Source organism: Sipha flava, unplaced genomic scaffold, assembly GCF_003268045.1.
Source record: "Sipha flava isolate LNK unplaced genomic scaffold, YSA_version1 164_pilon_pilon, whole genome shotgun sequence".
Taxonomy (NCBI): Eukaryota; Metazoa; Arthropoda; class Insecta; order Hemiptera; family Aphididae; genus Sipha; species Sipha flava.
This window is the reverse complement of record NW_020271825.1, coordinates 1,142,945-1,155,606: the sequence shown is the minus strand read 5'-3', so window position 1 is coordinate 1,155,606 and position 12,662 is coordinate 1,142,945. Positions and strand designations below refer to the sequence as shown.

The window sequence follows — 12,662 nt, the reverse complement described above, 5'->3', positions numbered from 1 at the left end:
CAGCTCGTTATCGTTATCCTTCGTACATGTTATACGCACGACGACTGTGACGACATTTGCATCGTGCGATCATGTTAAGTCCGTCGATCCGTCTCTATAGATTATAAAAATACTGACACGCATACATCGCTTGTCATAAGCAGAAAAGCGAAAGCAAAAGTCAAGAGGATTTAATTTTATTCTCAAGATGTTTTTCAGGGAGAAAATTCAAATCAAAATCAAAACCAAACTATTGTTTTTTTATTCTTAACTGTTCGCAAACTATAGTAATTGAAAATAATGACCGATTTGATATTTTTCACTAGTGCATGAGCTTAAAAGTGCAATAGATCTGTCAAAGTAGCGCAGGGTAGCCAGACCATTTTTTCTTGGCCAATCAGTATTTTACAATTAATCTAGTTTTAATAACTCGAGGAATGTTATACGTTGTATTTAATTTTTACTGAATAAAATTCAATTTTATAATATTGTGTGATCTTACAGTATAATATTTATTTATAAGAGGTGTTAAAAACTGAAGACATCAATAATCTAGTGGCACACCAGAAGTAGAGTATTATAATACGCATTACAAATGTTTCTTTTATAATAATATTAATTTAAATTATAATACTGTATTACAATAATAATATTACAAATGTTCGCCAAGTTATATTATTTATGACTATGGATAATGTATGAAGTCACTTATAATAGTCATATATAGAAGTCATCATATATTATTTTTCGTTTAACGGTGGTATTCTAATATTATTTTTGTAATATTTCTGTTATTTAACATTTATGAAGATCTTGGTAACATGTATATATGATTATTTGAAATAATTCTCAAACATAATGTAATTTAATTTAATTTAATGGAATTCAAATTAACTCTTATCAAAACTTTAAATATTTTGTTTTCTTAGGTCTCAAAAACCTCCAAGTTGGCCCTGAAACGCCTTTAGAAATTTAAAGATAATATTAATTATTCTAACTGAATTACAGCAAAATCCATTTACAATTTGGATAACCGAAGAAAATGTCTTAATATTATTTAGTTTTTGGTTTTTGGTAATAAAAATGCATTATACTGTTACATTATTTTATGAAAAACAGTTTTATAGAAAATATATTTTTTTATAATATTTATTACGGCATATGTTATATCCCAATGAATTTTCTTCTTCAAAATTATCTTTTGTCAAGTGTTAGTGAGTAATACATATTGTTTTAAAAATACTTGGCACGATTTATTTTCCCTAAACCGATGGGTTTGAATAAAATTAAGCATATTTTGTGTGGATGTAGTTACGCTAGAATATTCAAAATTTTGACCAAGTATCGAAATAGAAAAGAACAATGGTAAAAACATTCCCAGCTTTTAATAATTAAATAAAACTACTGAAATTATAATTAAAATTAAAGCAAACATATGACGGTGTTTATCGCAGAGAATCACCTTAAAAATAGATAGAAAATCTACATTTATGTGGGTGTATAGATGAGAGCTTTGGGGATCATATTATATGTGTACACGCCCAAACGCTAAATAATAATGCCCACACGTCGTGCAGAGGTGTATTCGTCAGTGGCATCATTTTGGTCACGTTTTGTTTATAAGCATCAATGTTGTTCATTTTATTTACTTCATTCTGTATAGTTATTGTCGAATTATGTACGTGAATATAGAAGACCTTAATCGTATCCTAGACAGAAAAAAATATTCGAACTGCCATATGGTAAAAACAATGATGTATTAAAGTATATAAAAAAAATCATTCGATGAGTTAGTTATTATTGATATGGTGATTGATAAAAATTTTTTTTTTAAATTTAGATTATGTGCAAACATTTAAAACTTACAGAGCCAAACAATTTTTAAATTATATTATTGAATAAAATGTTTCAAAAATGGATATAATTTTGTTGTATATAAATACAATTTTGTAGGTATTCAAATTCATTCTTGTCCGATTTTATTCTTATTTTCAAAGTTTTAAACAATATTATACGAAACTATATATGATAAATATTTATTCTAAATATAATATTGAGTAAATAATTTGGAACTGTTTTCTTTTCAGTAGATCCAAAATAACTAAATATAATTTTTTTTTAATATAAACAAATGTTAAATAAATAAAATAAACCAATTGTTTATAAGCTCATTATTTCATTTTCAAAAAGTTTCATTTTATTTTTTCTGATACTTAAAAATAAAACATTTTAACACCAACAAGAATATTTAGCGTAGAGAATTTAATTAAAATTAAAAACTTGAAAAAATAAATAAATTAAACTGTAGCTATACTTTTAAAGCTTTATGGAGAATATAAATTTGTTACATGATATAAACATTTAAGTCTATTAAAACAGTTAATACTGCCTACTAAGAAGATACATATATTTGAAACTATATAATTACAAGAAAATACGAACAAAATTAATATGCACTTAATTCATCAAACACCAAATATTTTATTAATATAATCTACCAAGAATCTATATACTAAAATCCTAACTATGAAATTATTTTTCCCTATCACGGTATTAAATTGTAATGGTATAATATTTTATCAAATAGGTTCATTTACATTTACAAGAGCTCCTGCAAAAAATTAACAAATTTATAAAATCATAAATAAATAACTAATATCAGTTAATTAAGTATTTACAAGATCGTTATATTACAAGTTAATAGTATAAAAATAATAAATAACTTCTATAAGTTTAAATTTAACATGATATAATATATCAATTTTAATTTTTAAGATATCAGTTTTATTATCAAAAAGTTTATATTCGAGTTTTTATAAATAACATACACAACTAAAAATGACAGTGTTTTTTAGTTTTTAAGTAGTTTAATGATTTTGTTCAGAATCCATAATAATGATACATTCTGCATTTTCACTATACGGTATAATAAGTATTGTATATGTATGTGTTCGTATACTTAAATATACATATCACATGCGTATAATATTAATGTATATAGCGTTACCGTGAAATTGTAATCGGCTTTGGTTTTCGATTATGTCGACAATATGTTACACTCAAATTTAAAATAATAATAATGAATAAATAAACATTGTATACGAAGATATTCGTAGCATTTATCACTACAGTCGTCACGATTATTATCATCAATTTGGTAAACGAAATCGAAATCGGAAGATAGAAAAAATGCAACGACAGCAGTAATAGTTCGGTTTCTCCGGACGGAAACAGCATACGGCGAACGCGAGCACACCAGTTCCGCTTGCCATATGGACACCGATTTACACGAGACTATAACTCTGCGCTTGTGTGCGAGTGTGTAGTGGGGAAAGGGAGGGGATTAAGTTGACAACCCCAAAACGATATAGGAGCGACAACATTTTATCCAGGAAAATTAATAAAAAAAATTTACTTCCTTACATTATTATTGTAATATATGCGTCAACAGTGAATAAACTTGTTTTGCATAAACTCAAGTATCCCTTACATTTACCACCGATGTAACAAACTTGAGTATAAGTAAAACGGTGATTACAATTATTTTTATCGATACTTTTGTTTTATGGTCACTGTTGCCGGAAAGATCGTGTCATAAAGTGTATTATGTAAAAATCATGTGCGTATTGTCCTGCGACTAACGAAGGCACGGAAACTGTTGTGTGTTTGTGTGTGTGTATATGAAAGCACTATACACTATGCGTTGTCTCAAGTGACTCTTAAGTGGTGTAGGGTTAATCATTAGGAAAATGTTGAATACGTGTCTACCGACTAGGACCCATCAAAGCCAAAATTATACTTTTTGATAAATTCAATTTTTTACTGTGAAGCCATGTATCCGTCGGCAACGACAACGTTTTCTAATCGACAGCGTATGTTACGATATATTTACAGTACTATAACTTGGGGTGCACCAATCACCGCACGGTCTATGCGTACAGCTATTGAAAACGTCGATCCCCCTTACGTGCCCCACTATACGTCTCGGAATTCCACTAGAAAGGGTTAACACGAGGAAACCAGTTCTGCAGTCGTATTGCAGCAACAACAGCGGTGACGGCGGTGGCGGTGTCCTCAACTCTAACCGCCCTACAGCACTGTAATAGGTTTTCGCGGCTGTTGCAGTCGTGCGATTTTCCACGGTCGGCACAGTGGCAAGTATATATGTACACACACGCACACACACACGTGTAATATTATAATTTTACGTATAAATGGGCCACGAGTCCGAATTCGGCTGTTACCCGGTTGATGTAATTGTCTATAACAAATGCGTATATTATAGGTTGAGCGTGTACATTACGTTTGGTAAATGCAACTAATAGGCGTATGATTATTATTATCCTGTACATATTGTGTATGTAAAATGTATTCGTAAATAGTTAGAGCTGCACAAGTGTAAGGTATTTAATTTGAACGTTTCGACATGGCCGAGATGGGGATGTGATGGGTCAAATATGTCCGCACGACTTTAGCCCCTCGTCATCCTAGAAAGACGGCCTAGTAGCGAGCTGTAAACTGGAAACACGTCGATTTTTTTTCTCCACGTTACGTACGATTTAAGTTGTAGTTTTGGAGGGAGTCTTGTTAGCACACATACACAGACGCCGAAATTCCGTCAGACAACGCATCCGCTGCTGTTGGCAACCAAACCGAGGGTGATCAGCTGTTCGCTGAGAGCAGCTGCCCCTCGGATAAACACATGTTGCCGCATTTCTCGCGTTTGTGCGTGCGTGCATGTCTTACAAAACTTCGGGCTCGACAAAAGAATAATAACAACGTAACAATATTTATATGACTATGGACAATTTTTTGTTCTTTCGCCACGCATCAACTTTGCATAAATACGCGATTCAAACCATCCTGACCAGGTCTAAACTCTGACTGTTCGTTACTCGCACAGCATTGTTTAGCTTTATATGCATCGATATTTTTGGCAACCACTGGTTGTATATTTGAATAGCGTATCTGGCGGACCGTGAACGACCGGTAATTAGCACCGCGGTGTGATCGCGCGTGCGTTTGGTGTACGCGGCTGCGTCGAGTAGGTACAACACACAACGATGACGTTACGCGTTGTTGTGACACCCACACCTATATACTTTAACCTAAAACCGTAGGTCCCGACCGAGAGTCTTGCATACAAAATTAGTTTTTACCTGAAAATAAAAAAACGAGTGGCACACCTGCGCGAAACTTACGCAATACTGTCGCCACCCAGGATTGGATGCACTAATGCGTGCAGCATACTCTATTTGTTATTAAGTACAATTTTTTCGTAACAGAGCAAAGTTTAAAGAAAAAAAAAAAAAATAGGTCAAATTACGTGGTTAGATCGGTCGAGCACGTCAACGGAGTGTTTTGCCCCATGCGACAGTTTTCAACAAAAATATTTCTACATTAAACGCTCAATATCTAGAGGTACTGCAAGGTATTTGCTATTTATTTATTGAACGGAACGACGTATTTATTGAAACATCGTGTAGGTTTGCGTGATCGTCAGAAATTTTTTACTAACTATTGTCAATAATCGTAAATTATTTGTTGAATAATACTATTTCGTATGACATAAAATGTCAAATAAACTTCGCGCAAACGATGACGTCGGCTTCGTCACGATAACGCGCATGTTATCTGCAGTAGTATCAAGAGCGGGGAGTAGGTCGTCTCGGAAATAATTCAATTATAATGGAAAAGTACTTTTGCAGGTTACAGGTATACCTATTAACTGATACGGTATGTGCCTCATCCCAACTGCGAAGCGTGCATGTTAGCGTATTTAATTCCGAAAAATGAATAGAAAAACTCGATTTCAATTACTTAAACGAAGTATAGAACGTTATAATACTTACTGGTTTCGTCTATGTTTATGGCATTTATGAACGGTTTGTAAAATATATACAAGTGTGATACTACTGAAAATTATAGAAAAAGTACGATATTCACCACGATGACGGGTACTTTGAAATGATACTTAGGTGTGGTGCTATTCGAGTGTAATAATTAAAGGAGTGAGAAAGAGAGAGAGTGAGAGAGAACGACTTATAGGTAGAATCGCGTACATTATTTTGTTACCGTTCGAAAATGGTGGCGGGGTTCAGCGGAGGATATGCGCATCGTCTACATAATATAAACAGTCATTGGTGTCCTCGTTCAGAGCAATTATCACATACACGCCACCGCGTATATACATATATAATATATATACACGACAACGACGGGCCAAGCCCTAACAAACATATTGTTTTTTTTTTTTTTTTTTTTCATTTGTGTATGTACGTTCGCCAGTGTATTTACGTAACGTACATATACACGCGCGCATAACTTGTTGTAAGCTCTGCACACAAACGAGCGGGACGTACTGAGCACAATACGATATAGTATAATATAATATAATATTATGTGGTGTGTATGGTATTCGGTTTTTCAGGATGACGGCATGATGGAACGGCCGAGTAAAGGATTACGACTAGCGCACATCCGTCGAAATGTGATATTACAATAAAAATCGTTCTCACGGTGGACACGGAGACGCCCTCAACTCGGATTCTCGATTTGTATTACGGAATCGTTGTTTCACGACAAAACGAAACGTTATACGCGTGTCGATGTGTACATATTATATTCGATTCACTTATGTATATGGGTTAGTATTATACGAGTAGCGTTCGACAACAATAATAACGTCTTTGGGATTTTAACATCGCAAAAAGATTTTGAAAAAGAAATCGATATATTATTGTTAACCGGACCGCGTAATATATAATAATAGTTACCTCTTCCTCGCCGGGCCCGACAGAATCGATGTTGTTGCACATACCGGGCACGACGACGGATTGGCCGCCGTCGCCGACCGCGACCGTCGTGTTCGCGGTGCCCTGTGCGGCCTGCTGCTGCTGCTGGGCCAGGGGTGGTGTGTGGCCTGTGGGCGGCATGTTCATCGCTGCGGCTGCGGCTGCGGCGGCCGTGGCTGCGTCCAGTCTGAACTTCTTGAGGGTGGCAGCGGCGGCGGCGGCCTCCGGTCCGTTGTACACAGCACCTCGGGCCCTCTTCAACCCGCCAACGGCGACGGCCTCCACGATTCAACCGGGTGGGTGTAACGCTGTGCGACGACCACTTTCAGCGCCAACATGGGGGCACCACTGGGGGCCGGGACGGGTTCCTGTTGCTCGGCGACGTCGTTGCGTTCACGGTTTTGGCGGCGACGACGGGTCTGATGTTAGCTGCGGCGGTTAGGGTGGTGGGATGAGGGCAGGGACGGCGGAACCGGTAGCGACGGGTCTCGTTGTATTTATAGTGATAGGTACACGCGGGCCGGCAACAAAAGTAAATACAGGGATCGGCGTCGTTCCGTTGTGAAATTGATCGTTTTATCCGGCAAACAAAAATATTGAAAAATGAAAACGAAAACTGGAATCGGACGCTGTGTGTGTTGTGTGTGTGTAATGATAGGAGGTAGGTAGAAGGGTATGTGTGGTGGTGGTGGTGGTGGTGTGTGTTCGGTGTGTAAAAGGTAAAAATGTCGCGGTGTGTGCGTGTGATCGCGGAACGTACGACTCCCGCCGTGTCGGAATTGCGTCTGACGTGAACGCCGAGGGCCGAGCTGTGGTAGCGGCGGCGCGACGACGGCGCGCGTTGGTGCGCTCCGGCGGCAGCGGCGGCGGTGGCGACGACGACGGCGGTGGCGACCGAACACGACCGGCGCCGAACCGACCGGAACAGGAAGCCGGGTGGTGGGCGAAGGGCGTACGGCCGTGTAACCCCACCGTCTTCACCGACGACGACGACGACAACGACGACGGCGGCGGCGGTTTCATTGTTTTCCGCGGCGGCAGCGGCGGCGTGCGTGTGTAACGCACAGAAACGGGAGAGAAGAAAAAAATCGCGTTCTGGGCGGCGACGGGCCGTGTGATGATGATGCTGGGGCGACGCGATACTACTGCGGCGACGGTACAGCTGATGGACCGTTAAAATAGTAATAACAATAATAACACGTTGGTGCGGCGTTCGTCTCCCGTCGCCCCGTGAGTTTCCCGCCGGCCAGGTACCGGAGTACGGTCTCAAAAGCCGGTCCGTCCGCGTCTTCGCTCTGGACCACGGCTTATTCTAAAGATTTTTACCTACTGCCCCGAACACACTGAAAAGGTTTTTTATGACATTTATTTGCATTATAATAATACTTACCCCCCTCCCCGAATAAATTGTATGTTGATATTTTAGAATTTTGACCGTCGCGTGGTAAAGTATTCAAAAAAACATGGTTCTCCTCCGTCATACTTATACCACTGTTTAAATTTAAATTCTGTAAATTAATCATTCATCGAAGTAGCAAAGATTGTAAACTTACATAATATTACTCACTAGGTACTAGGTTGGGTTTAGAAATTACACAAATTTCAAATGCTCAGTAGAAATTCAATCATTCTATAAAGAAAATTATATTCTTGTAAGGTGACCATATTCATAAATTCGTCTGCCCTTTTGATTTTTCCTACTAGGTACCCAATTTGGGTAGTATTGCCCGTTAGAATAAGACCTGCTCTAAACCACTGTGGCGATTATCCCCATGGACCGTACGGTAGTAACTCACCCACGGACGGACGTGTCCACACGTTTCGTATCGTGTCGCGGTACCGCAGTGTTGATACAGATATTAGTAAAATTTCATCAATAACCTAACACCATGCCGGTTGTTATCTACAGTTCGCTATAAATTAATAGTTTCTAAACAATGCTAACACTAATAGTTGCATCGGAAAACGATTCACGTCAACGATCGGTGTAACTATTACTTTATATATTGTACAGTTGATGTTTAGACGATAAGACAAAATAAAGTAATAAACTGAATTATTAGTATTATACCGGGATTAACTTAATTAATCTCGTTAATTTAGGAAATTTCACTTCTCTGGTTACTAATCGCAAGTAATCGGGATGGGAGATCGCTTGTAATCATAATATTTTTGTTCAAAGTACGGCAAAAAGCTGCAATATTCTAAACACTTTTCTGTAAAAAGAATTATTTTATTTATTTTAAATTAGATAAGAAGAGTTTCCACATTAAAAGCCTTAAAAATTAATTATTCAAACAATTTGTTGCCAATGCAGGAACATCAAAACATAAATTGAATAGAGTAGAGCGTGAAGCTGTTTAAAAATTTAAAGGCAATACGGTAGAGGAATCGATTGGGTACTGCAAAATATCAGAAAATACTTCATATTCCTAGGAAATAAATAATATAAAATCATAATAAAAGAAGCTTTAATATTTTGGTCATATGTTGAGGAAGAAAAATATCAATTCTTACTTCTCATATTGCAAGGAAAAACTTGAGAGATGAGGAGCAGAGGAAGACCTAAAACACAATGGTGTACGTTTAATTTTTTTATGGGATATTATTTACAAAGTTTTTATGTCAATATCAAACGTCTATTTTTATATCTCTTCGGACGAAAAATTAATGTTTTTTCGATTCCATAATGATTGACAAATACTACATATTATACACTCATTAAAATATGCATTTTGTGCATAGTTTTCATTACAATTATTTCAAAACCAGATTTTAATTTTTTTAATTTTTAGGGGAGCATTAATCACAAGCCCCCTATTTATACGCCACTGTTAAAACTAGCTGGCTGCAAAATCTAAGAGTGGTTCCAATTCAACATAAAGGAATTATTCGATGCGGTCAAAAACAAATACTACACGGACATGATGATTTCCAACCTTCGATAGAAGAGGAATATTAAGAATAAGTTCCTACGTTCAACGAGAGTATGCAATCTTAGTGTTTAAGCTATATAATTATAAGTCGAATAATCGTGAGGTACACATCGGTGAATAAGAAATTCCTGAGACAAAGCCTACTAATCTCAACATTTTCATTGTACTCGTCAAAGTTGGTTTGAGTTAATACATGTTAAAAATTAAGATTTAATATTTGTATTTGGAATGAAAATGTATACCAAACGTAACAATAAAACTTGCTTCAACCTCGGAATTAACATTTGAATATACTCAGACAATAGTTATATTTCTGTTAACCTTATCGAATAAAATTTTAGAAAAAGCAATTATTTTTTTTATTAATTTCTCTTATATAAAATATAAAAAAAACTTATTTACATTTTTTCAAAAGTAATATATGATTTTATCAGGTGTAATCTTGTACTTACGAGTTAATCAAGGTATAACTATAACAAATACAAGTGACCAGAAATATAAAACCACATTGCCCTTTTAAAATGTCGTGAACACTTTTGCCATTTTTTAACTACGTATATTTTAAAAAGTTAAAATTTTAAGTTTACCTGGATATATTTTAATCGTATAATATATTATAATAATAACTACGTGGAATTAAAAAAAAATGTTATATTATTGCTTGAAACGCAACTGCCATAAAATATGAGTACATTTCTTTGTACACGAATACGATTTGCATATGCATAAAATAATAATTATTTATGAAATTTTAAATTGCGAATACTAGAGTGGATACTTAGCATAAAAAACACAAGGTTTCCCATAAAAATAATTGTGAGTTTTTTTTTAAATATAATTTAAGGGCAGCCATTAATATTGCAGAGACCAATTGAGCAGATTGAAAATATTAAATTATATGACATTTATATATTTTGCGATGGCGACAAAGAGAATTTATTTTTTGAAAATAATAATAGGATGAATTATGATTAATAACTAATAAGGTTTCCAAAATAGTTTAACTAATAGTTTTCACTTAAACTAGTTAATAATCTTAATTTGATCTTACGTTTAAATGTTTGACTGCAGAATTCAGAGGTTTTTGTTATTAATATTTACATAGCTAGTGAAATACTTCGTACATAATATTAATAATAGTATTTATTGTATTGATTATTTTTTTCTATAAATTAATTCAATTTTTCTTATAGTTTTGTGGATAATTTTTATTATACCAAAATATACCTTTGAGAATACAAAATATATACACATGCAGTGCCGGATTAAACATTTGTGGGCCCCTAGGCGATTAAAATTTTGGGCCCTACAAAATAATTTTTTACATACATCTTTATCATTACTATTCAATAATTAAAATAAACAGCTTTAGTGATAACCAACTCTTATTAATAAACCAAATCATGTTTATTACATTTTTTTATTTGTAAGAAAAATTAATTAATTACTATATTATTTCTATTTTTTTTAAAAATAATTTTATTGTTATTACTGCATGTAAAACCTACAACTTAATATATATTATATATTATTTCATAACGAATTTTGTTCCGTAAATTCATAAATAAAATATAGGTATTTTTAAATAAAAAAAATATTTTTTTCTGTTTTCACCGGGTCCCTTAAATGAGTGAGGCCCTAAGGCGGGTGCCTACCCCGCCTGATGGGTAATCCGGCACTGTACACATGAATGTAAAATGATAAACTAGAAATATGCTCAAACTAAAATGTCGATCAGTATATGTTTATCTCACGGTGAATATTTTATTTACTCGTATTTTATTTTCAACGTCTAAATTTTTAAATTTTGGCGTGGTTGTAGTAATGATTGTTTAAAACAATTTCCATTTGAGTATCCACTAGACATTTTTATTTGTCTACCGCGGTTGTCGTACTGTCGGTAATTTTTTTACTTCAAGTCTTCTTACAATATTCAAAATAAATCTTTTGGTATTATACTTAATATATTATGTACAACTATAATAACGAACACATAATATTCATGTTCTAATCATAAAAATTCCGTAAAAATAAAACTGCTTTTTCGTATACATATATAATAAAAATATTAAACTATTACAAATCAGAAAAATTATTTTATTACGAGTATTTACGTTATAATGAGTTTTAAATTGTAAAAATTACTATTCCTTATCAATTTACTTCGATATTTAATTACCTATAATATATTTTTGAATAAAATGAGATAATTATAATTGCTTTCAACCGTAGTATAATATAATTAGAAAACATATTTAACAGAATACTTGCATTCTGGAACAGTATCTTACCAGCACTATGAATCAACATTTCCACGGAAAAAGTTGAAAATTGCATGAACTATACAAAAGTGTCTAAATACTTGTATTTTTAATAAAATATTTAAGTGAGTCGACGGGCGAAATTTGGCCAATAAAATATGTTGCACTCTAAACTTTTAAACTAAATATATCACCATTCTGAGTTTAAACCACGGTTTAAGATATATAGATTTAAGATATCTTAAACCATGATTTAAACATAAATGATGTTCTTATCAAAGATATCATGTGTCTATGGTATAAGTATAACATAAAATCTTGTTCAATCATTGAGTATTTCACGTTTTAGGAACATTTATTAACTGAAAAACTAATTACTTTTTAACCATAGTTTTATTGAGATGATAAGTGGCTTTTAAGTATGTTACCAATTAACGGTGTTGCGAGGTTAAGTCATTTGATCATTTATGGAAAAAATATATATTATAAAAATAAATATTGTTGGAAATATCACTAATTGTTTCGTGGAGTGAAAAATAAATAAATTACACTCAAAACTAGATTACAATACACCATTTTTGGTCGATCAACATGGAAGAAAAACTATAAAAATGCGTAATAGAAAAATGCTTGATATGAATTGTTTGTATATAATTATTTGACGGAGGAAAACACTTTTATGTGATAAACAG

At 33.9% G+C, this 12,662-nt stretch overlaps 1 protein-coding gene across 4 annotated transcripts in view; it reads right to left on the bottom strand.

The window, feature by feature from the left end:
* The window catches only part of LOC112679521 (protein couch potato-like), a 46,560-nt gene extending 38,951 nt beyond the window's left edge, over positions 1–7,609 (bottom strand). For 2 of the 4 annotated variants that reach the window (XR_003148221.1, XM_025549361.1), the window contains exon 1: positions 6,756–7,609. Coding sequence is in view for 3 of the 4 variants with exons in the window: in XM_025549361.1 (XP_025405146.1) it covers positions 6,756–6,920 (165 nt within the window). In the remaining variant the exon portion in view is untranslated. The remainder of the gene's footprint in view (positions 1–6,755) is intronic. The other 2 variants (XM_025549360.1, XM_025549359.1) reach the window with 2 other exon arrangements.
* Between the last annotated feature and the right edge of the window lie 5,053 nt (positions 7,610–12,662).